The sequence below is a fragment of the Lobosporangium transversale genome (genome assembly GCF_002105155.1).
Source record: "Lobosporangium transversale strain NRRL 3116 chromosome Unknown BCR41scaffold_91, whole genome shotgun sequence".
NCBI lineage: Eukaryota > Fungi > Mortierellomycota > Mortierellomycetes > Mortierellales > Mortierellaceae > Lobosporangium > Lobosporangium transversale.
This window is the reverse complement of record NW_019029069.1, coordinates 1-22160: the sequence shown is the minus strand read 5'-3', so window position 1 is coordinate 22160 and position 22160 is coordinate 1. Positions and strand designations below refer to the sequence as shown.

At 42.6% G+C, this 22160-nt stretch overlaps 7 protein-coding genes across 7 annotated transcripts; 4 read left to right on the top strand and 3 right to left on the bottom strand.

Annotated features, from left to right (window-relative positions):
• The first annotated feature begins 260 nt into the window (after positions 1 to 260).
• Positions 261 to 2977, top strand: BCR41DRAFT_249771 (Bromodomain-containing protein). The gene is made up of 5 exons (XM_022020174.1): positions 261 to 676; positions 827 to 1201; positions 1280 to 1988; positions 2107 to 2811; positions 2895 to 2977. Exons 1-4 carry the CDS (start codon positions 449 to 451, stop codon positions 2571 to 2573), a joined length of 1779 nt encoding a protein of 592 aa, XP_021875216.1. The 5' UTR covers positions 261 to 448; the 3' UTR covers positions 2574 to 2811; positions 2895 to 2977.
• Positions 2978 to 5016: 2039 nt separating this feature from the next.
• On the bottom strand, positions 5017 to 9643 carry BCR41DRAFT_402472 (hypothetical protein; the record flags this gene model as incomplete). Its single annotated transcript, XM_022029316.1, has 3 exons — positions 5017 to 6144; positions 6252 to 8146; positions 8230 to 9643. 3 exons carry the CDS (start codon positions 9641 to 9643, stop codon positions 5017 to 5019), a joined length of 4437 nt encoding a protein of 1478 aa, XP_021875215.1.
• Positions 9644 to 10392: 749 nt separating this feature from the next.
• On the bottom strand, positions 10393 to 10875 carry BCR41DRAFT_296600 (hypothetical protein; the record flags this gene model as incomplete). Its single annotated transcript, XM_022020437.1, has 1 exon — positions 10393 to 10875. A coding segment is annotated over one exon (483 nt), but the record flags the coding sequence as incomplete, so codon positions are not given.
• Positions 10876 to 11170: 295 nt separating this feature from the next.
• Positions 11171 to 12796, top strand: BCR41DRAFT_365424 (P-loop containing nucleoside triphosphate hydrolase protein). The gene is made up of 5 exons (XM_022026160.1): positions 11171 to 11308; positions 11444 to 11555; positions 11637 to 11743; positions 11850 to 12474; positions 12582 to 12796. Exons 1-5 carry the CDS (start codon positions 11211 to 11213, stop codon positions 12696 to 12698), a joined length of 1059 nt encoding a protein of 352 aa, XP_021875213.1. The 5' UTR covers positions 11171 to 11210; the 3' UTR covers positions 12699 to 12796.
• On the bottom strand, positions 12748 to 14040 carry BCR41DRAFT_426981 (hypothetical protein). Its single transcript, XM_022030808.1, has 2 exons — positions 13889 to 14040; positions 12748 to 13794 (listed from the first exon to the last, which is right to left on the bottom strand). The coding sequence occupies exons 1-2, from the start codon at positions 14006 to 14008 to the stop codon at positions 12844 to 12846; spliced, it is 1071 nt and encodes a 356-aa protein (XP_021875212.1). The 5' UTR covers positions 14009 to 14040; the 3' UTR covers positions 12748 to 12843.
• An 857-nt stretch (positions 14041 to 14897) lies between these two features.
• Positions 14898 to 15908, top strand: BCR41DRAFT_315332 (60Kd inner membrane protein-domain-containing protein; the record flags this gene model as incomplete). Its single annotated transcript, XM_022021210.1, has 2 exons — positions 14898 to 15518; positions 15633 to 15908. The coding sequence occupies 2 exons, from the start codon at positions 14898 to 14900 to the stop codon at positions 15906 to 15908; spliced, it is 897 nt and encodes a 298-aa protein (XP_021875211.1).
• Positions 15909 to 19086: 3178 nt separating this feature from the next.
• Positions 19087 to 22133, top strand: BCR41DRAFT_402467 (hypothetical protein; the record flags this gene model as incomplete). The annotated part of the gene is made up of 4 exons (XM_022029315.1): positions 19087 to 19718; positions 19852 to 19941; positions 20055 to 21803; positions 21956 to 22133. Coding segments are annotated over 4 exons (2649 nt in total), but the record flags the coding sequence as incomplete, so codon positions are not given.
• Between the last annotated feature and the right edge of the window lie 27 nt (positions 22134 to 22160).

The window sequence follows — 22160 nt, the reverse complement described above, 5'->3', positions numbered from 1 at the left end:
TCCTACATACTGAGCCAAATCTGCTCATGTATTCAGCGCTCGTCTCCGTGTAATAATATAAATCTCATGTTGTTTACTGTTTTCTTTTAACGAGACAAAGCATTAAATTCTCTAACAAGGCAAGAGCCGCCGTAATGAAGCCACAGGCTTGCAGCTCGTTTTTATGAAAAAGAAAGAGTAGAGTTATGTTCTGTTACTCCTTTTTCCTTCCCTTAAGTAGCTTTGACTCACTTAATCTCTTTTGCTTTCGATAATAGGCTCTTCTAGGTTGCTCACGCAAAAAAGAATTCCTATTATCACGTGGTTGAGCACAAGCCACGCATAGCACCTGTCCTTGCGTGCTTTGTAAGATCATCAGTACGCTACACCAATGACAGCATTCAGCCTTCTTTCATGATCTACAGCGTCGCATGTCGCTTCTCATCATTATAGATCCTGTGCTGTTGAAATGTACCACCCGAACGACAATTCGCCAAACAGATTGAAAGGAGAGCAGAGCCACCTAACCCATTCCGCCATTGAATCAAATGGCAATCCTGTAACATCAATGAGCTATAATTACCCTTCCTCTAACAGTTATCCTGATCTGACTACGGCTGGTGTTCAAGTTGGCACAATCAATATGCGGCCACCCAACGACTTACAATCACAACGCGCTTTTCCATCAGCCACAAAGGTTGGGTTTTCATCAGTACCCTCTATTGATGGCGTGGCCATGCATTTGTGGCACGCGCAATGCAATCTATAGTGGGCTCAATATGCCTACCAGCCGCTCGACTATTTAAAAATTAAATGATTCTCTTCTCCTTTTTGTAATATCCTTTAGCTTTCTAATCCTATATTGCAGTTTGCAAATGGAGTTCGGAAAACTGGAATGACACGGGAGGAACTGAAGAACTGCGGTAACATAATCAAGGAGTTGAAGAAGCATCGTGACGCTGCTCCATTTCTCGTTCCCGTTGATCCTGTTTTGCTCAATATTCCCGACTATCCCAGTGTTATCAAAAACCCAATGGATTTATCTACGGTCGAGCGTAAGCTAAACAGTTTGGAGTACGAAACAACAGAGGACTTTGGGAAAGATATTCAACTGATTTTCGACAACTGCTATCTTTATAATGGAATTGATGCACCTGTTTCCCAAGCCGCGACGGGATTGAAAAATGCATACACCAAGCTTTTGCGTCGATTTTCAACTGAAGTAAGTAACCTTATCTGGGCATTGTTATCTGCTGAAAGATAATAATGGTAGCTCACTCATAGAGACTTCCATTTGCAGAATGTCAAAAATACTGCGGATTCGATTGCTGCGAAAGAAACGCCGAAAAAGCCATCTTCAGGGCTAAAGTCAAAGAAGGAGTTGGCCAAGAAAGAGAAAAAGGAGCCCAAGCTTATCCCTGTCCAGCTTGTTACCCCTGGTTCAACAGCAGTGCCTACACTGACGCAAATGGAACGAGTACGAGAGGAATCAGAGGAGCGGCGACCAAAACGGGACATTCACGCCCCTTCAAAAGAGATTCCAACAGGGATTTCTACGAAATCAAAAGGTGCAGCAAGGTGGAAATCCGACCCACAGCTAAAGTTTTGCCACGACTATATTTTGAAGGAGCTTGGAAAAAAGACACATGCAGAATTCATGTTTCCATTCATGGAACCTGTTGACTGGGAGAAACTCATGATCCCAGATTATCCAAAGATCATTAAGCATCCAATGGATGTTGGGACCATTCGCAAAAAACTTGAGGCAGATGAATATGACAGAGCAAGCCAGTTCAGGGATGATATCCAACTCGTTTTGAGCAATTGTTTTACGTTTAATGCCCCAGATAATCCAGTCCATATTATGGGTCGCAGGATGCAGCAGCTCTTTGAACAGCTCTGGGCAAAGCGACCCCGAACGCCATCGCCCCCGCTTGTTGAAGAGGTTGCTGTTGACTCCGAAGATGAGAATGAAAATGAGAATGAAGATAATAATGAGGACTCTTCAGGTATCTCACATACAATGTGGAAACAATGTTCTTTTTTATTTTGCTGTTCCGATATTTAAATAGTAACTTGTTGGTGCTGATATTTGGTATTTTGCTTTTGCATCTCCCGGTGACATAGACGAGAAGATTGCAGAAATGGAGAGACATCTCAGGACTTTGGCAGAAGAGCTGGAGTCAATGAAGGCAACGAAGAAAAAGGTGAAAGGTGAAAAAGGAGACAGAAAACCAGAACCCAAAACATATCAAGACAAATCCAAATCCAAGTCGACATCAAAAGCACAAAAATCATTAGCAAGAGTTCCAGAAAAGAAATCTAGTACAAAGAGGTCTCGACCAGTATATTTTAGCAGTGATGAAGACGAAGACGAAGACGACATCCCAATTATCACGTTCGAGCAAAAGAAAGAGCTCAGTGATAGCATCAATAGCTTCGAGGGAGAAAAACTCGGCAAGATTGTGCAGATTATTCACGATAGCATGCCTCACTTGCGTGATGTAATTGAAAGCGCTCCATGTTTCTTTCCCGCCCCCCGAAAAAAAAATGCACAGGATCTTGATGATTTGTATACTTATTTTAATGGCTAACTCAATTTTTACCTTGTAAAATAGAATGGTGGTCAGGAAGAAATAGAGCTGGACATGGATTCCTTGGATCCTCGCACGCTTTTTAAACTGTATCAATATGTCAAAAAGAATTCACCAAAGCAGAAAAAACCAGTCCCTAAGAAATTGAAGGTTCAATACACGGAGGAAGACTCTACGAGGAAAATCACAGAGCTTGAGCGCACTCTCCAAAAACTAGATCATGAAGCCCATAACAAAGGTATGACAGTAGCCATAGGATACGGATATTGCCATCTTGTTATGCGAGTAAGTTTTATTAATATTGCAATTCGTTGTTATTAGATACTTATACTCCACAAAATGGTAATTTCTCAAGTGCAACTGACAGCTCCAGCTCAGGATCGGATAGTGATGATTCAGGTAACAATAGCAACAAATTTTACGCAAATCATATTGATCTTATTCTTTTATTTGTGAGTTTGTATCTGAGATCTCTGGAATCCAAGGATTTCACCATATCTACTGTTTATCGATCAACTGGCGTATTGAAACAACACATTTTACAGGATTACGTTTTTTTTTTGCCCGGCTACAATTAAAAGACAAACCTAAATAGTATCATTTGCAATTGAGATGCTTTCAGAACTCTTTACTGAACACTTCACTGTTATGGGTCCTAATTTTTTTTTCTTCTTCTCCACGGTCTTGTTCATTGTCCTCGCTACCTACAGAGTCGGATATTGAGCCGCAGGTAGATTATTCGCGGGATTGAATATAATACATATAGTTATTGATATGTATAGCATGCTTATCCATGGTTCTTTCGGTTGTTATAGATTGTATCAACATCCCCACAAGCACGGAAATCGCCAGCACCCGTTAAAGAAAAATCATCCTCCATTTCCACATCCACACCCGCACCCGCATCCGCACCCGCACCCGCATCGGCGTCTCGTCATTTAACAAAACGGAAAAAGGCTGAGTCATTAACTCCATCTCACCCAGTATCTCCTCCACCTATTTCTCACCCAAAAAGAATTCCGCAAGACAAGCCCTGGCTCAATCAACTAACAAGCTCTAAAGCCACCATGTCCTTTGATGTCGCCTCTCTTGACCTTGATGTGGCAGAGCCTTCAATCAAAAAGTCGACGGGAGAATCTGAAGGCTATAGTCGTAAGAGAAGCGATGTAAGTTGTGAGAATACTTTGCGCCATAGAGAAGTGCATGTGCCTGTACCTTATTTATCACATTTTTCACATTTTTCACATTTTTCACATTTTTTTTTTCTTTTTTCTTTTAAGGAAACAATTCATGAGGCAACACAGCTAGAAAATATGGAGCATTGGGCAGCATTCACATCAGACTCTCTACCTGCTAATATATCGAACCCGTTGCCTGCAATTGATGGAGGTAGTAAAAAAGCGGATCTCGCTTGGGAGCAGTTCCAGAAAGATATGAAAGCCAAAAAAGAAAAGGTAATACCTTTGGGGGGAATGGAACTAGCTTACGCTATGTACTTTTCATTACTTTAATGATGTCGCTAGTCTTGTTTACACAAATGTTAATACTTTGCGCTGATAAATTAAATTTCCAGGAACAACAACTTCAGGATGAGCAGCTTCGCAAAGAGCGTGAGGCGCGTGAAGAAAACGAACGTCGACGCCAAGAAGAGATAAAGCGTCTAGAAGCGGAGAAAGAGCGCAAGAAGGAAATTGCTCGCGAGGCCTATTTGAGAGAACAGAAGCGAACTCAGGAGATTCTACAGAAGCGCCAGGAGGCATTAAAGCGAAACCGTGAAGTACGTGATAGTGGCTGTCCTTTGTGGGAACATGCAATCATGATGCAAGAATTTGAGCAACAGAACCAGAAAATGATGCAGGATCAGATGCGAAAGCACGAAGAAGAGCTACGTCGGAAACGGTCGGCATATCCAGACATATTAGCGCAGATTCGACAGAGTAGTACCTCTCAGGGTTCATCTGGTGGCTCTACAACGTCTCCGATTGGACCACCTGGTGTAAGTGTAAGTGGCGCAAGCAGCTATGGAGCAAGAGCATCAATACCGACATCGCCTCCTCAGCCATGGTCGTCTCCTTCTATGCAGCCCCCTCCGCCCGCGCACTCGCCTCCGTTCTATGCACAACCACCACCGCCTCCCCCACCACCATCTTATTCTCCATCTCCTCCACCCCCACCGCCTCCACCACCCCAGGAAAATGGCTCTACAGGCCACAGCTCTGGCCTTCAGTCAGTGGACATTGCCTCTGGCTCTCAGTCAATGGATATTGCCTCTGACGAGGATGATATGAATTGTGATGAGGACTAAATAGCCATGTGCCACAGAACCTTCACGTTGCTTAAAAACACTTCTCCCTTTGAGAAGTCTGAGCTATAATATTTTGAGCAAACTTGTATAGTAATAATAAAAAAGCCGAAGTTTTTTTTTTTTTTTTCTTCTGAAAAGTTAAAAGTCATTTGAAAAAAGTGCAATGGAGGCGTCAGCTTGCATGGTAGAGACGGCGACAATCCGTCGTGTCCTCTTGACAGAAGATGGTTTGATAATGGAGATGTTTTCGCAGGAGCTACTCTCACTAAGAGGGAAATTTGGCATATTATGGACCGCAAGTATGCCTCCGTAGCCACGTCCCCAAATGAACATTTGCCCGTTCTCGCTGCATGTCACTGTGTGAAAGTCGCCACAGCGAATCTCTTTGGCCCTTGGACCGATGCGCACTAACGTCGGGAACAAACGCGTCTTGGGCTTAAATATCCCCATGTTTGTCGAGTTTGCCGTGACATTCCCTTCCATATCTAGCAGGCTATCACTACTGTCACTATCACCGGAGTTTGCGCACAAATTCGAAGGCATGCCTACAGATGGTGCCTCAGAAGATGCTCCAGAAGAAAATGGTAACGTTGTTGAAGATTTTACGCCAAGTTGACCGTAATCATCATTGCCCATTGTTATTATTAACCCGGTAAGAGTCAAAACCACGGTATGGCGCTCTCCACCTTGAACTTGCTTCAGAGACCTGCCCTTCCAGTGCAAGAATATTTCCTGCGGAACCTGAATAGTATCTTTCACAAACTCTGAAGTATCTGGTACATTCGCTCCATTTTGTTGATACTGATACTGATGCTGGTGCTGTAACCTCAAACGAACTGCCGCTGTAACACTAGGGGTACGTCCCAATTGGCCATAAGTGTTATCACCCCATCCATAAAGTTTCTCTTCATCCCAAGCGAATGATGACAATTTACCACAGCCAATACCGATAATATTTGGTGGGAGGTTATCAATATAATACGGAAACAAGTCGATGTTTGCGTGTTCACCATAATGTTGAGATTGATCCAAAATTCGGTTCCAGGACTGGGCAGAAGTAAACGGGTTATTTTTATCTACAGAGTTGCATCGCCGTCCAAGTTGGCTATGGCTATTAGAACCCCAAGAGATAACCTCGCCACTGAAAGTCAAAGCGATAATATGGTTGCGTCCACAAGCGACATCTTTAATATGTTGTGAGCAAACCTGGGTGGGATATGGAGCATCCCTTCGGCCAAAGATTCCAATCTGCTTGCCATTAGCATCCTTTTTTTTTTTTTTTTTTTTTTTTTTCAAAAAGGAAGAGAAACAAATAGCAGTCAGTATATATTTGTAGTTGCTTTTTTTTTTTTTTTTTTTTTTTTTTCTGGTACCTCAAATGCTCCCCACCCCCATAGGTCGCCATTTTCTGTCAGAAAGAATGTGGCAGTATCTGAGCAGACAACCTTGGTGATTTTATATTGTAGTGTATCGACAAAAGTCTTTGAAGTCAATCGGATTTCAACCAAACCAGGCTGAAGAGCAGTGTTTTCGATAAGAGAAGGAGCAATTTGCGTCCTAATTTTCCGCCCCAGTGTCTCCTCAATCTCTTTCTCGCCGGCCTCCCCAGCGGGTAGAGGTATCCCTTCGCTTTTGTTGTTGGGCTCCCAGCACGAGTAGATTTGGTTGGACCGCGTCACCACGACAATATGACATCTTCCTGAGGCCAGGATCACCATATCCAAGGCCTGAAACCCCAGCCAACCGTCTTGACGATTGATAAACGAGGACATGCTGCGCGACTTGAGATTGATTCCCATAGTAGGTTTTCTAGCATTTAAGAGTGTCGGTGGAAGCCGTGACCGGTATCCGTTACTATAGGATGGATGATTTAATTGCTGCGGTTGTTGCTGTTGTTGTAGATGGTCCGACGAATAAGATGAAGTAGAGGAGGTAGCTCTGGATTGACTGGAGGAAGATGGCCAGGAACAGAACCAAGAAGAACCTAGTGAACTTTGAGTAGCTGTTGAGCAGCTGGAGGCCGGGGAGAGAGGGAGCCTAGGCGAAAATAGGTTATCGCAGCTACCTGCCAGGTTGTCAGGATCTTCGGATAGAGTCATAACACTTGAAGGGTGAACAATAATCATGTCCAGCAGCTGGTTAGTAGATGACAATCCTTTAGTTGTTACAGTTGATACGATGTTGGCGTTTTTAGTGGCTTCCTTCTTCCCAGTGATGATATGTCTCTTCTCTTTCATGATCCTCGCGCTGCCTCCACGTGTCAAGTGGTCTGGCAAAATGGGCGGCGAGGTATTGTCTTTTGAAGCATTATTACTAATCTCTTTTGCTGGGACGTACTCGTCGAAAGTAAAGTCTTCCCTGGCGGAGCTGTGGGCTGACGCTGGAGTAGCTACATCTAAGAATGAATCATGATGCTGTCCTTCACGAGGCGTCAGGGATGGAATAGAGGAGCAAGGCGTGCTGATGCTTGCATCGATACTCTTGCAAGTCGCAATATTTGCGCCATATATTTTGATAGGAGTGATCGGACTTCGAGGGGACTTGGAGTATGAGTGCTGGCGCTGTTGCTGACATTGGTTGTCTCGCAATTCGCCTTGTTGCCTTAGTTTCTTTGGATCACACTTTCGTGATGTGATGACAGGCGTAGGAAGGAGAACTGGTCGATTGCCTCTACTAGTAACTGTAACGGCAAGTTGGGGCTTTGAATGTTCCTGCTGTTGTTCCGTAGAATACGTAGTGATAGAAGGAAGGTTAATAGATATAAAGCATGCGTCATCTTTTGAGGTACGGTCAGATTCAGGCGATAGAGGCAGCGGAGGTAGTGACTTTAAGGACTCGACAAAGATAGAATCCTTTCGGAACGTCACTGAATGTTGGTGCCAACATGAACCTTCGACTTCCTTTGGGTCTGGAGTGTCTGGTAAGTCATACTGTAGTGGATGTTCGAGGGCATTGCGGCCCATGAACGACAGGCTGTCGACAGTCTCTGCTGAGGGCGGGAGAATCATATCTTCCACGTGCTCATCAAAATCTCGCTCTAATTCAGACATGAAATTGAACGTCTGGTCCGCAAATGCTGTATCGACTGTTCTATTTGGAGCAGTTTCCATCATTTCGCATCCATAGTTCTCATCTTGCACGTACACTTCAGTAGGGCCATCTAAAGCACTATTACAAGGGGATATATTTATGTTGTGATCATCGCTATCATCACTGAACAGTGCCAAGTGTTTGCTCATCATCTCTGATAAAGTGATATCACGGAGATCTAGGAATTCAGGAGCAAACATAGTGTGAGTTCGATTGTTATTGAAGTCTGGCTGGCATTGCAGTGAAATATGGCCTTTTTACCTTCTTCAGCTTCGTTGAAATGATCGTAAAGCAAAGTATCTTCAGGGCTATAGCTTCTCTCAAAAGCCTCAGCATTCACCGTATAGTTTCTTGACTTCGGGTTTCCGGATTGAGCAGGCTGTTGAATATGCCCGAGAATGGACCCAGGTGCACGGTCGAATGGCGAGACTGGGGTGATTGGAGATGATGATAGTGACGGGTTTGATGAAGACAAAGATTGGACAAAGTGCTGCCTTCCTTCATGGTTAAATGCAGGTGAGGCCATATCTGACGTAACGAATAATTCTGGTCTTGTTTCTATTCTGGCCGGTAGTGATGGTGACCTAGGGATGAATACTCGTTCTGTAACAGTGGGGTGTATCTGAGTAGAATGTGTTGTGGCTAGGATACGATTAAATGACGCCATTGAAGATAGGCTCTTGAGCTGTTGTCGTTGTTGTCGTTGTTGTCGTTGTTGTCGTTGTTGTCGTTGTTGTCGTTGTTGTTGTTGTTGTTGTTGTTGTTGTTGTTGTTGTTGTTGTTGTTGTTGTTGTTGTTGTTGTTGTTGTTGTTGTGCTGTTTGCTGATGTACTGAGGGTATTAGGCTTCCGCGCCTATTGGAGTTGGGGGGAAAGACACCTAGCTTAGGCGAATGTGGCATTGGGTTTAACTGTTTACGGTTGCCAATAGATCCATTGTAGATCCTATCCAAGTCTCCTATTTCGTTCCCCTCTGCAAGGACATCTCTCTCCATCTGCTCCAATACCAGCAGCTCGAGTCGGGCTTCCTCAGCTTTAGCTCTGAGATACCGGACAAGGTTTTGACGCGATTGACGGCTTGACGCTGTGTTACCTTCGAAAGCTTGATTTGACTCACTTAATATCCGTCCTCGTGTTTCAGAGAATTTCACTGGCCATGATAGCGGTGATTGAGGTGAATTCAGTTTGGAAGAGGCATGTGTGGTCGGTTCAAAATCAGTTAACGGAGGTTCGACTGGTTGCTGATACTGTTGCTCAAAGTGAATATGGCCTGAAGCTTGAGATCTTGCCTTTTGAAAGAGTGACTGCAATCTATTATGTTCCTTCATTGCACTTGTCTGTTGAGATTCAATACTCTTAACGCGAGTATGGCGTGAGTATGAGATTCTTGCTGATGACCGCGGGGAAGTAAACGTTGGTGGATTGCTAGATACGACTGCAGCTTGGCTCTGACCTAATCCTATGTGACATTTGCCAGTCAGCTCCTGAGAAGAGTACTGAGCTGTTAATGGTAAAAGAGTCTGCTGCTCGGGAGTATAGCTCGGATCCCAAGAGGCTTTAAACGACCCGGGCTTCCCTAGCGAAAAGGTATATGTTGTTTGTGCCTGTTCTTGTGTTTGTGTTTGTCTCTGATTGAGCACTTCGACTATTCCTGGGTATTGATTGTTTTTAGGCATCCTTTTGTTGTTTGATCGCTTTACTAACTCATATAGCAGTCGAGTCGAGTATATTATTCTGCAGGTGTACAGGAGAGTAGGATGCAAATTCAGTAGCACAGGCCGCGTAAATGATTGAACTAAAAGGGAGAAAGGGAAGGAAAGAAAAGGTGACCAGAAGTCGTTCGAGACATGCACTTTTATTGTTTTTTGTCTATTAATTTCACTGACCCTGAATGTTTTTTTTTGATCTGTGCAGACAGGAATGAGTGGTCGTGCACATTCGTATGTATTTGTTCCATCACAGACCGTTTCATACACTAATCTAATCACTTCTTTCAACGCACATAGTCAGAATAGGCAATAAAGGAAAAGGGTGGTTCACTTTGTCCCAAGGAACAGTAAAAAGGAAAAACAACATTATCTCTTTGGCACGAAAAGGGTGCTTGTTCGTCTTTATTCTCTATTCCAGAACCTGCCAGTCAAGAGTAATGTAGTATTTGTGCTTATATTTGCCGACTTTCTATCTTCCTCTCGTCGTTTTTTCGTTTTCATAATGTTTCCATTGCTTTCGTAGCCAGTAATGGGTATATAAATGTTATTCAAACCCTTCATATCGTACTATCTTACAAGTTAGGCTTGATCCTTCCTATTCTTCTTCCTCATCTTCTATTTTCCTCACTTTCTCCTCTACTTTACTTGTCTTCCGCATCGTCAACAGACAGCAATTCCTCTGCTTCTTTGAGTGCCTTCTGGATCTCTGCACTCTCGGGATCAAACATCAATCCAAGTTTAAGAGCTTCAATGCCTTCCTCGATCCGTCCCATGCCGAAGAGAGCCTTGCCCAGACGGAAATGTCCCTTGGACCATGGACGCTTCAGCTCAATGACGCCCTGTGCATCGACATAGGCATTGACCCACTCCTTGCGGGCAATATAGGAGGCAGAGCGATTGCAAAGCAAGACAGCAAGCTCCTCACGTGCCACACCAGTTGGCTCCCATAGAGGACGATCAAAGGCAATATTGATGGCATTGGTGTAAGCAGTGATGGCTTCCTGATGCCGCTGCGCACGGAAGTGCGCATTACCATCCTCACGCATCTTGGCAATCTGTTGAGACCGCAGGGGAAGTATAGTCCCAGGGGGTGGAACCTGACCGTTGGTTGACTTGAGATGGCGAGTAAGGTCGTTGATCTCGGCAAAGGATTGATGACATTCTGAGCATACCTCTTTTTTATGCTGGCCGCAAACGACCTTGTCATTGACGATTTGGAGGTTGACAAGAGTAGACATGCTAAATGAATGATTAAGCTGGTTGAAAGTGGTTGAGACTTGTAAAGTGATGATGGAAGAGAACACTGGCTCACTTTTTGTATGTGTTGGTGTGTGGTGTGGGAGTGATCGATTGGGCAATGTTCGATTTGGCTTTGGGATCGGACCCTTAATAGATCCGACTATTAAAATGGCGGCGTTCTTTTAACCACGTCGCGCTATGTGTTTTTAATTGTTTTTTTTTTTTTTTTTTTTTTTTTTTTTTTAATTCAGTAACGCCCAATTCAACTCCAAGGCAATAAAAAATTACGAAAGTCATGACAAGTAATAGTATTGCATCGTCATCCACTGCAGCCCAGGTCGTTAACAACAATGCACAATTCAAAGGAAACATTGACTCTTTTGAATTGCCATGGTAATAGAAGTATAAAAGTACATACAGCACAAACCTTGAACTTGAATCATTCAAAACATGAAAAAAAGAAAAAAAAATAATAAGAGCTGTTAAATTAAGAGCTTACCTTTGGGTTCCTATTCTATTATTTTGTAGGGTTGAGAAGTATAGACCACAGTTGCTCAAAGACATTGTTGGTAATGAGGAAACTGTTGAGCGCTTGCAATTGATTGCAAATAAGGGAAATATGCCGCATATGATTATTTCAGTAAGTTGCCTATGAATGGAATGATTAGCGAGGATAGAATTCATGGCAGTTAACAAATCAATGAATCCATTGAAATTTCAGGGATCACCTGGTATTGGAAAAACGACAAGTGTACTGTGTCTTGCGCATGAATTACTTGGACCTGCCTTTAAGGAAGGTGTGTTGGAGCTTAATGCCTCTGATGATCGGTAATAACTCCGTAATAGCCCCCAAGAGCTTCTTTTTACACGATTCATTAAACCATCTAGGCGAAGGTCTCTTACCAACTATTGTATCTATTTTATTCTCTCATAGTGGTATTGATGTGGTTCGTAACAAGATCAAGACATTTGCACAAAAAAAGGTGACTCTTCCTCCAGGACGCCACAAGATCATTATTTTGGACGAAGCCGACAGTATGACAGCAGGGGCTCAGCAGGCACTCCGACGTACAATGGAGATTTATTCCAACACGACACGCTTCGCATTAGCCTGTAATCAGTCCAGTAAAATTATCGAGCCCATTCAAAGTCGATGCGCCATGCTCCGTTATACGAAGCTGACAGATAAGCAGGTTCTACAACGTTTGCGTGAAGTTTGTGAAGCGGAGAATGTGAAGTACACCGCCGAAGGATTAGAGGCTCTTATCTTTACGGCAGAAGGCGACATGCGTCAGGCTATCAACAACTTACAATCAACATGGTCAGGATTTGGATTTGTGAACGATGAGAATGTGTTTAAAGTTTGTGACCAACCTCATCCCGTTGTTGTAAATGCAATTATTGCAAGCTGTCTTCAAGTCAATGTCGATAATGCTCTCAAAGGGCTCCATCAACTCTGGCGTCAAGGATACAGTGCTGTGGACATTATCACTACATTATTTAGGGTCGTCAAGTTTTATGACGGTATGCCAGAATATATGAAGCTGGATTACATTAAGGTAGGTTTCCGATTACTTGCCTTTTACAGGACAAAGAATAGATGGTATGATATCGCTTTGCACATAGGATAAACAATTAACAAAAAGCTGCGGAAATCAACACATAGGAAATTGGTCTCACACACATGAAAATTTTGGAAGGAGTAACATCCTTGATTCAACTTGGAGGGCTGATCTCGAGACTTTGCAAAATGTCTATGGATTCATCCGCATTCACAGTGTAGATAACAGTGGTATAAATGATGATGCTGATATAAATTACAAATGACGAATCTCTAGTCTTTTATGTATGTCTTGGTGCGCCGATAATATAGTACAGGAACATTGAAATAGTCTATGTAAATGTGTAATCAAAATGCAATGGATTTTCTACTCGCTCTTGGACTTCTTAGCCTTCTTTGATGTGTGCAGCTCGCACTCATCCACTTTGCGTTTCTTTGATAGGTTTTTGTCACTCTTGTCCTTTTTTCGATTTTTCTTTTCAGAATCGCCTGTCTGCTTGTCGTTTCCCTTTTCCTCTTTCTTCTCTTTTTTCACCTTCACCTTCTTCTCCTTTGCCCTCTTCTCCTTCTTCTCCTTCTTCTCCTTCTTCTCCTTCTTCGACTTTCCCTTACTCTCTTTCTTTTCTTTCTTCTTTTTTTCTTTCTCATCCTTCTTTGGCGACTTCCCCTTCTCACTCATATCCTTGGATTCATCCTTGGCTTTCTCTTCCTTTTTGCTGGAGTTTTCAGTCCTCTCCAAGTCATTGTCAACCAGTAATTCTTTCATGACTCTACCCAATTTTCCAGGCTGCTCACTTCTGGCTCCTTTTCTAGCTGTCCGTCCTTCACAGGCCTCAAATAGCTCTTGATCGGTGACCTTGATCGAGTAATCCTTAAACTCATCTGCCTCAGCAGCCTTCAATACCTCGTAATTGGAGCCAGCTCTAGCAGAAAAACTATCAGCACTAGTAGTGAATTCCTGATTTGTCCTCTTAGAGTCCTCAGCCACTACACTGCTTGCGGATGCCTTAACAAACCCAAAAAGCCACGAAGGTGCTGGCTTTACTACGAGCGCCGGCTTCTCTGCGTCATCTTGAGCATATTCATCTCGAGGAGTCATACTACCCATGGTCGGTGTCGAGGAAGTGCTAGACTGTGATGGTCCTGAAGGCCGAGAGGTGGAGATGATGCCCATCCGTGACAGCTGAATGCCGGATGTAGTCTGCTTCTCAACTTTGACTTCGCCAGTTTCATCCTTATTAATCTGAATATTGGAGGCTGCTTTGTTAAAAACATGATCCCACCAAGCAAAATCCCACTTGTCTAGCTTTTCACCTAACTAGATAAAAAAAGGTTAACATTAGGACCAAGTGTGAACTGTCACTTTACAATATGTTTACTAAAAAATAAAAAGTAAATTATGTTAGACTTACACCCTTGGTATCGTTTTTCTTGACGACGGAAATACTCTTCTTGATTCCATCCTTGTTCTTCCCAAGCCCTTCACCATTCTTCCAACCAAACTTGGCAAGCTGCTTCTCTGCAAAAGACATGGCAATGAGGTGAATGGTTGCAGAACGAAAAGAAGGGCCTTGAAATTATGAAGTTTGAAAAAAAAAAAAAAAAAAAAAAAAGAAAAAAAAGCACGTGAATTTGTTTACTCCATTGCCAGTGAATAGTCACAAGAACTTATTTTGGAGAAAGTAGCTTCGGAATGTACAGTTGATCTTGTTCTTCGTCCTTTGCATTCGTCCTCTCGAGAACAAGGTCAACGATGCTCCGATTCAGTAACCGTGCACAGCCAGTCCTGTAAGCAGACTTTGTGTCATACATTTTTTTATAAAAATAAAAAAAAAAGTTGTCACTGACGCTTGCAGCAGACGTCTAAGCACATTTTTTGTTCTTTGTTCCTGACTCGATACTTATTCAGATCGGCCACTTTTAGACAAGTAAGTCATGAACTATGAAATCATAGCTCACAAACTCGTTTGTACATCCTTTCTTCGATCATGGACCGGCTGCAGAAATTTGTTTAGCTGATGATTAAGTAGAGTAGCTAAGCAGATTGGAATTTTCTTTATAATATCAATCGGTCGTTAGTATGCTCTCCGTTCTGCTAACATCAGGACTCAGTGGAGTGCAAGGTCAGCTGTTATGAAACAAATGGTTACCCCAGCTATGGGCGCAGGACTGAACCGCCACATGTCCACGGAAACATCAAAAGCTACATTTATTGATCCTACTTCCATTGCAGCCGGCAGCTCATCAAACGACTCTAAGCAGGAGGCTATTAGTGCCACTACTGTTGACCCAATTTCCCCTTCAGCAGCCGATGTCATTGGGAACGTTACGGAGGGGTCAGTCGCTACAGCTACAGCCAGCACTACTTCTGCAATCTCAGAAGTCGCTGCTCAGAATGCTGACACCATTGGTCAGGTCGCTATGAAGTATGGCGATCTCAAGGCCATGGGCCTAGTCCACTTTACACCAGTTGGAGGATTGGAAACTGTCCTGGAGGCTGTGCATATTTCAACTGGATTGCCTTGGTGGGGAACGATCGCTGTAACGACAGTTATGATTCGTACGGCTTTGGTACCTTTTATCGTCAAGTTGCAAGGGAACACAGCTCGTCTTCACAATGTTAAGCCTCAGTTGGAGCGTTTGACCGAGAACATGAAACTTGCCAAGGAGAATAACGATACTGCAGCAATGGCTCGCTTCTCAGCTCAGACTCAGGAGCTCTTTGCTAAACACGATTGCAATCCCGTCAAGTCATTGATGCTTCCTTTGATGCAAGCGCCTATTATGATTTCATTTTACTTGGCTCTTAGGGACATGGCCCACTTGCCTGTACCGCAGTTCAAGGAAGGAGGTATTGGATGGTTCACAGATCTTACCGTTGCAGACCCTACTTATGCCTTACCGGTTATGTCATCACTTGGTTTTTTGGCTATCATGGAGCTGGGGTCTGAAGCTGGTGGTGTCGCTCAACCTAAGGCTGTTAAAAATGTTATGCGTTTTATGGCTGTCGCCATGGTCCCTTTGACCATGAATTTTCCAGCTGTAAGTCGTTCAGTCACCCCCTTCTGAGGTTATTTCTGTATATGCATGAGAAACTTTCTTCATATTCTTAACACTGCATACTCTTTTTTTATTTTTACTATTAATATTCCATAGGCTATCTTTGTCTATTGGCTGACTTCGAACGTCTTTACAGCTGGACAGATTACGTTTTTCAAGATCCCTGCAGTTCGTCGTTTCTTTAACATCCCTCAATTGATTAATCATCCTAAGCCTAAGAATCCAATTAAGCAGCCTGGGTTCATGGAGTCATTCAAAGCCTCATATGAGGGCGGGTTGGCTGCAAAGGAAAAAGAAATCGCGTTGGCCAAGGAACGAGAGAACAAACTGGCTGCTCAAAAACTAAGACGCCAAAACCGAAAGAGGATCTAAAAGATCTTTTTTTGTAAGATGATCGTTTTTTTTATTTTCTATCCAATTGACATTTATATATATATATAAAAAACACACAATACTAGATTTATTTGTTACCACCATCATTAACATCGTTTACCCATTATGTCAACGCTCATTATCATTCATATATTTTAATAAAAGCGAATGCGAATGCGTACATGTACAATTAATCAGTTGACAAAATAAATACAGTATCAATAAAGGGAGAGTTTATTGAGAACTGCTTGCATCATGAAGGATGCACGTGCGAAGTGTCGAAAAAGTCGCCAGCATAATTGTTATACATGTATATTCATAGACATGCATATTTATTACTTCGGTCATCGTCTGCACTTTGACAAATGTATATATATATATATATATATTTTTTTTTTAAAAAAAAAGGGTCAGCATCTTTCATAATGCCGTACTTCTCTTCCCTTTGCAATTTTTTCTTTATCCTTGTTTTTACGAAATAACAAAACCCACGTTGTTCGTGTTACTCTGCCCTGGATATATATTATATTTATACATGTACACATTCCAGTCTTTTTTTTTTTTTTTTTTTTTAAAAAAAAAAAAAAAAAAAAAAAAAAGAGCAATGGACTAAACTGAGCTAGTCAATTGTTGCTCATTCCCGCAATGGTTCTCAATAATATAACGTTAGTAGTGATAGTAGCAGTAGCCATGTGTGATATTTTTTTAAAAAAGAAAAGAGCTTTAGTTATGATGCAAAGCTTGGATACTTTGCTCACGGATATAACATGTCAAAATGAGGGTACGCATAAAAATATACACATTCATGTTCATGTTTATATAGTATATATATATATACATAGATATTTAATGACAGTTTGTTTCCGATTACTTTGGATCATCAAGTTTGACAAATCGCAATTATACCATCCTGTGTGGGCCCACCTTCCTCTACACCCCGATCCTTACTCTACACCCCAATTCTTCCTCTACACCCCCAAAGCCCTCCAAATCCCCCAAACCCAAACTTGGAATATATTTGCGAGTAGAAAAAAGCTCTCAACTCATCTCATTTATTTAAGATTTAGGACTGCATGTTGTGGGGAGTGAGCTGCAATTGTATCAACTAAGCAGCATGGCACAAATGGATAATATTGTTTATTGTATACAAGTATATACTTGAATGTAAATGGATTTTGGATGGTCAAACATCGTTCTCGAGATCTTGTTCATCAGTTCACAAAACACATTAAAAGCACACGTCTGTAATGTTCAATTGAACATGTTGCTACAGTCTAGCCCCTGTTTTTTTTTTTTTTTTTTTTTTTTTTTTTTTCTTTACAACTTGTCCAGTACCAGTCTTCTGAAGCAGTATCTTTTTGCTCATCTTCTTTCTTTTCACCTTCTTTTTCACACTTAACAGATTGGATTCTTTTTTTCTTTACTTGAGGAAAAAAAAAAAAAAAAAAAGATCTTAATTCGACAGCCTCATATGCAGGAAAAGATGATATTCTTTTGAATGAATGGAAGTGAATGTATTTTGGATATCTTTTTTAGTACATGGATTATGCCCTAGCCATTTGGCGTATTTGTATGAAAAGGAGAATCCATAAAACCATATCCTAAAGATCTCAAATCTTTCCATGTTTATATGCCCATGCAAGTAAAAAAAAAAAAAAAAAAAAAAAGAAAGAGACCACAAACCTATTCTCCCAAATAAACCAATTGCCCAGTTCCTAGGGATTTACGATCATAAACAGTCAATGCTAAAATGGCTGGCAACAATTCGTCCATGGATGAGCAACAATTTGAGCATCTTGTATATTCATGCACATTACACAACGTCTCCTTTTTGGCGTATATTTTAGTATATGTAAGATATGTATGAGAACAACGGAAAGTACCTTGCTGACATGATTGTGTCGTTAGCAATGGCAGCTCTGGATTGGGTAGACAAGCAGGGGGAAGGGAAGTAGGAGGAAAAGGCGTCCGTTGGACATGGAAAAGAGGCGATCGACAAGGCAGAAGCAGATCAACCGGTCATTCCTTGATGACCAATGATATATACTCTAAATCATTGTTGCCAGACAATCAAAAGTAAAAAAAAGAGCTGGACCCAACAACGGTTATTGTTAGTTTTGTGTTTGTGCTTGTGTTCATGTTTATAGTATAGTTTTAGCTTAGTTTTAATGTGCTGCATAATATATATATTTATTTTATTTTCCGGAAACGGACATTTATTCGTTAGAAAAAAAAAGTGTTTTATTACTGTTTTCTTCGTAGTTGTAAACGACCTTTTTTTTTTTTTTTTTTTTTCTTTCTTTTCTTCTCTCTTTCTCTTGCCCACGCGCCTCCTTCCCTCGCTGTCCGCACCTTCCATCTTTCTTTTTTGCTTCCTTTCTCTTTGCACGGGCTTCTTTGTTCCTTCGACAACCCTACTTTCTTTCCTTCTCCTCTCTCTTTTATTTACTCACACCACCCATTTTCTTCTCCATCCTCATCCTCTCCCCATCTTCTAACGTCCCATTCCATTCCTTATTTCGACTCCTTATTTCTCTTCCTCATACATTCCTTCATACATCATATTACTAGTATAGACATCTGGTTTCAGTTTCATCCTGCCTTCAACCAACCACAGCCGAGGACATACAATCATCATTTCAGGAACACCCAACCAGCGTTGTCCATTTTATTTTTCTCTGTCCATTTTTAACGTCAACCAGCATTAGCAAAGCAACTCGTTTATTGCCCCCCTTTGTCTCCCTCTCTCTTTCGCTCTCCCTCTTCAGCTCTTGTCCTGTCCATATACCCTCCCCTCATTATACTTTTCTTAATTTCCATCGCTAATATTTTTCTGGATTTATTTCACTTCAGAGCTGTGTTCTTTTAATTCTCTGGACGGCTTTATTAGTTGCCGGTTATAAATAATATCCTCAAACAGCTTCCGCTTGTTTTAATAATTGAGCACATCCATCAGCCATTCGCTCTGCTCCAACCATCTGGTGTCTTCTTTTTTGCTCACACCCTGTTCATAATTGCTCTCACTGCCCTCTCCCAGTTATCTTGGCTTTTTGCTCTTGTCTGGCTTTTACTGTTTCACCTCTCCTATTCCATTCACACCATTATCTGGTCTCCGGAAGAGAGTGAAAGTTACACAGAGTTTCCCACTGGGGCCTAATTATATATCTCAACAAAAAAGATGTTCTCACTCAAGAAGAAGAAGACCAAGGGCATTCAGGGTGGTGCATTCCCGGTATCAGAGCCACTCCCAACAGAAGAGCTAGTTGAACCACCATTTGAATACCTGGAGCAACATCATAAAAAAACTCTGCATAGCCAAGCACATATTCAGATGCCCTCCACCAATGTCACTCCTATAAGCGTTAGTATCCCTTCTAAAGGCAACACAAATTTGGGGAAAAGCAGCGCAAACTTGGCTAAAAGTGCAACAAATATTCACCTCAATGATCTCAGTCCACCTATGCATCAATTCGACTGTGCTCAAAGTGGTGATGAATCCGACAACTACCATAATCAGATGGAGCATTTGCGCTCTCAATTCTATACACCGGATCCCCAGAAACGAACAAAAGAGTACCATCTTGAGCAATCCACACAAGCAATAGAGCTTCTCAAAATGGCAGCCAAGCCGGATGGCTGGAAAAAAGTTGATAAGCACAAGTCTGGATGTGTTGTCTATCAGTCCACGAGTGCAGCAACGATACCGGGTCATGGTGAACACAAATATCCCGCCTTCAAAGGAGAACATGTCATCCGTGGATTCAAAGCTCAAGATATATTTTCAATTGTCAGTGTCAGAAAACTATGGGAGTAAGTAGATTCTAAACGCGCTCTGCATATAAAATTGATGTGATTGGTTCGGGAAACCAGTATACCAATGTTTATAATTCTAGTTTACTGATATATCTATTTATTACTATTGTTATTCTATTGTCATCTGCAGCGATTGGTATGATGAGCTTAGCTGTATAGATACGTATAACGATACGACAACGCTTATGTATATGGTCATGAAGGGCACACTATCTGCAAAGTAAGCTCATTTCTAGCTCTTTGGACTTTTGGTCTTTTGTGCTTTATTTTATTTGCATGCCTGTGTTAAATATTAACAATATTAACGTGTCGAATTTTTATTATTGTTTTCAGAACTCGTGATATCGCCATGGTAGAGCGGATAGAGTTTGCAAAGGATGGAACGATTTATGCTGCTTCCTGCTCTGTCGAGTCTTCAAAAATCCCAGCGGTGACAGGAAAAGTGAGGGCAATTATCTTTCTCGCTGGTTGGGTCATCCAGCCACTTCCTTCTAACCCTCCAATCACTAAGATCACATATGTGATCCAAACAGACTTGTTGAGCCGGCTTCCAAAGTTCATTGCGAAGCGTTCATTGATTAAGCGGGCTATGGCCATCACCACTGTTGAGACATACCTCAGGAAGAATGGCCCACCAACATTAACTGTTGCTGCGGCCGTTAAGACTGCGAATCGACACCGCAGCCTCAGCGAGCCGGTCAAAGTGGATCGTCTCCTTCTACCCCCAGACTCTGATGATGAAGAGCAAAATGATTCATTCCTTGAACCTATCAAGGCTAGACGCGAGCTACGCTTCATGGATGAAAGTGGAGACTCAACCATTGAGGAGCCGGTTGTAAAAAGACGTGTGAAACAGAATGGTCCAGGAGCAGCAAGATCACCAACAACACGTAATTCGTTAATGGTTCCAAACTCTACTTTCGGTCAGGAGTACACGGGAAGCAATTCTTTCATGAGCGATTCTGACCTCTTTAGAGATTCTTCGGCATTTGGAAAAAGCGGCATCATTGAGGGCACTCATAAGAAGAAGGAGGAGCCACCAGCTTTGCCCACGACACCTCGTCCCCAGCCAATGCACTCAAAGAAGCTGGGTTCACGAGAGAAGTTGCCTGAGAGACTGCAGGAGAAATCTCGCCCCCCGCTGAACCTAGCCAAGACCACTGCTTCAGAGACAACCGATAGCCGTAGAGCTACGGCTTCGAAGCGCATCTCAATTCCTGTTGTGGCTCCAAAGTCCGAGGCAAGGATGAAAGCATATTCTGGAAACAATCACAGTAACAGCACTAACCAACTTGCGGTCCCAGAGTCAGGATCAATCGGACTGATCACACCGAATACTCCGCCACTGACCCCCCCTGCGTCTGTCGACGGCAAGGACGGCTCCTCGGACTCTGACACTGCACAGCCATCCCCTGAAGTTAAGGTTGTGCTTCGGGCACCTAAGAACACACCCCATCCTGTTGACACATCAAGGCCCAATTCGTTGGCTATGGCCTCTTTGGCAATGAAATCTCCCTCTGCCATGATGGAAGCCACAACGCGCCGCCATAGTACGCTGTTGAGCCGCCCTTCAGCATTTGTACCCCGACATAGCAATGCAATGCCTATTCGCGGTAATCCTAATGTCTCTTTGCAATCCTTGTGCCGTCCATCCGGGGCTAGCGGCTCCATGCCAACAGCCCTGAAGCGTCACTCCACCGCTCCAAGTCTCGACTCGAATCGCTCTTTCGTCACATACACACCTGTGATGGTCTTGCCTCACCGACACTCCGAAACTGCCCGAAAGGCTCTTGCCATGTTTAAAGTCTTAGCCTCAAGTCCTGAAGATCGTTGGCGAGCCATTTCGAGTGAGAACGGCTTCAAAAGTTATTCCAGAATCATTTCTGGAGCTGGCTTGCCCATGCTTCGAGGGGAAGGTACCATCACTGGTGGTTGGACTGTTGAGCAGATCAACGCTGTGATTGAGTCTGCAGGCTGCAGGCAAGTCTGGGATGAGCGATTCGAAAACATGTCGATTGCAGAGACATTTAACCATAATGAATACCTATTCCATATCACTCTTCGGGGTATTGGCTCCTTGACGTAAGTTCTTTAACCAAATCTTAGTTGGCTTTCAAGCATCTCATTTCGACATGTTCATGAGTTCTTGCTCCCTTCCCACTGTTTCTATTTACTGGAGCACTAATCAAATGATGACCTAACCTTGTTATCCATGCAACCAATACAAATAATAGTGGCCGTGATCTAGCCGGGGTGACCATCATTGACAGAGATCCTCAGACATGCGCTCTTTACAATGTCTCGACATCAGTTCTCGATCCAACTATCCCAGAGGACCCCGGGCGTATTCGTGCTATGCTTGAGCTTTCGGGCTGGTCTCTACGCCCTACGTTCGATGGCCAAGGGAATACAGTGTCTGTGAATGTTACATTTGTCATC

Bases quoted from the DNA above. Each gene is read 5' to 3' on its own strand.
- BCR41DRAFT_249771 (XM_022020174.1), top strand. From the start codon at position 449: ATGTACCACCCGAACGACAATTCGCCAAACAGATTGAAAGGAGAGCAG. The intron at 677-826 runs GTTGGGTTTTCA...AATATCCTTTAG, and splicing joins CTTTTCCATCAGCCACAAAG to CTTTCTAATCCTATATTGCA. The intron at 1,202-1,279 runs GTAAGTAACCTT...TTCCATTTGCAG, and splicing joins TGCGTCGATTTTCAACTGAA to AATGTCAAAAATACTGCGGA.
- BCR41DRAFT_365424 (XM_022026160.1), top strand. From the start codon at position 11,211: ATGACAAGTAATAGTATTGCATCGTCATCCACTGCAGCCCAGGTCGTT. The intron at 11,309-11,443 runs GTAATAGAAGTA...ATTATTTTGTAG, and splicing joins GACTCTTTTGAATTGCCATG to GGTTGAGAAGTATAGACCAC. The intron at 11,556-11,636 runs GTAAGTTGCCTA...TTGAAATTTCAG, and splicing joins TGCCGCATATGATTATTTCA to GGATCACCTGGTATTGGAAA.
- BCR41DRAFT_426981 (XM_022030808.1), bottom strand. From the start codon at position 14,008: ATGTCTTTTGCAGAGAAGCAGCTTGCCAAGTTTGGTTGGAAGAATGGT. The intron at 13,795-13,888 runs GTAAGTCTAACA...TTTTTTATCTAG, and splicing joins AGAAAAACGATACCAAGGGT to TTAGGTGAAAAGCTAGACAA.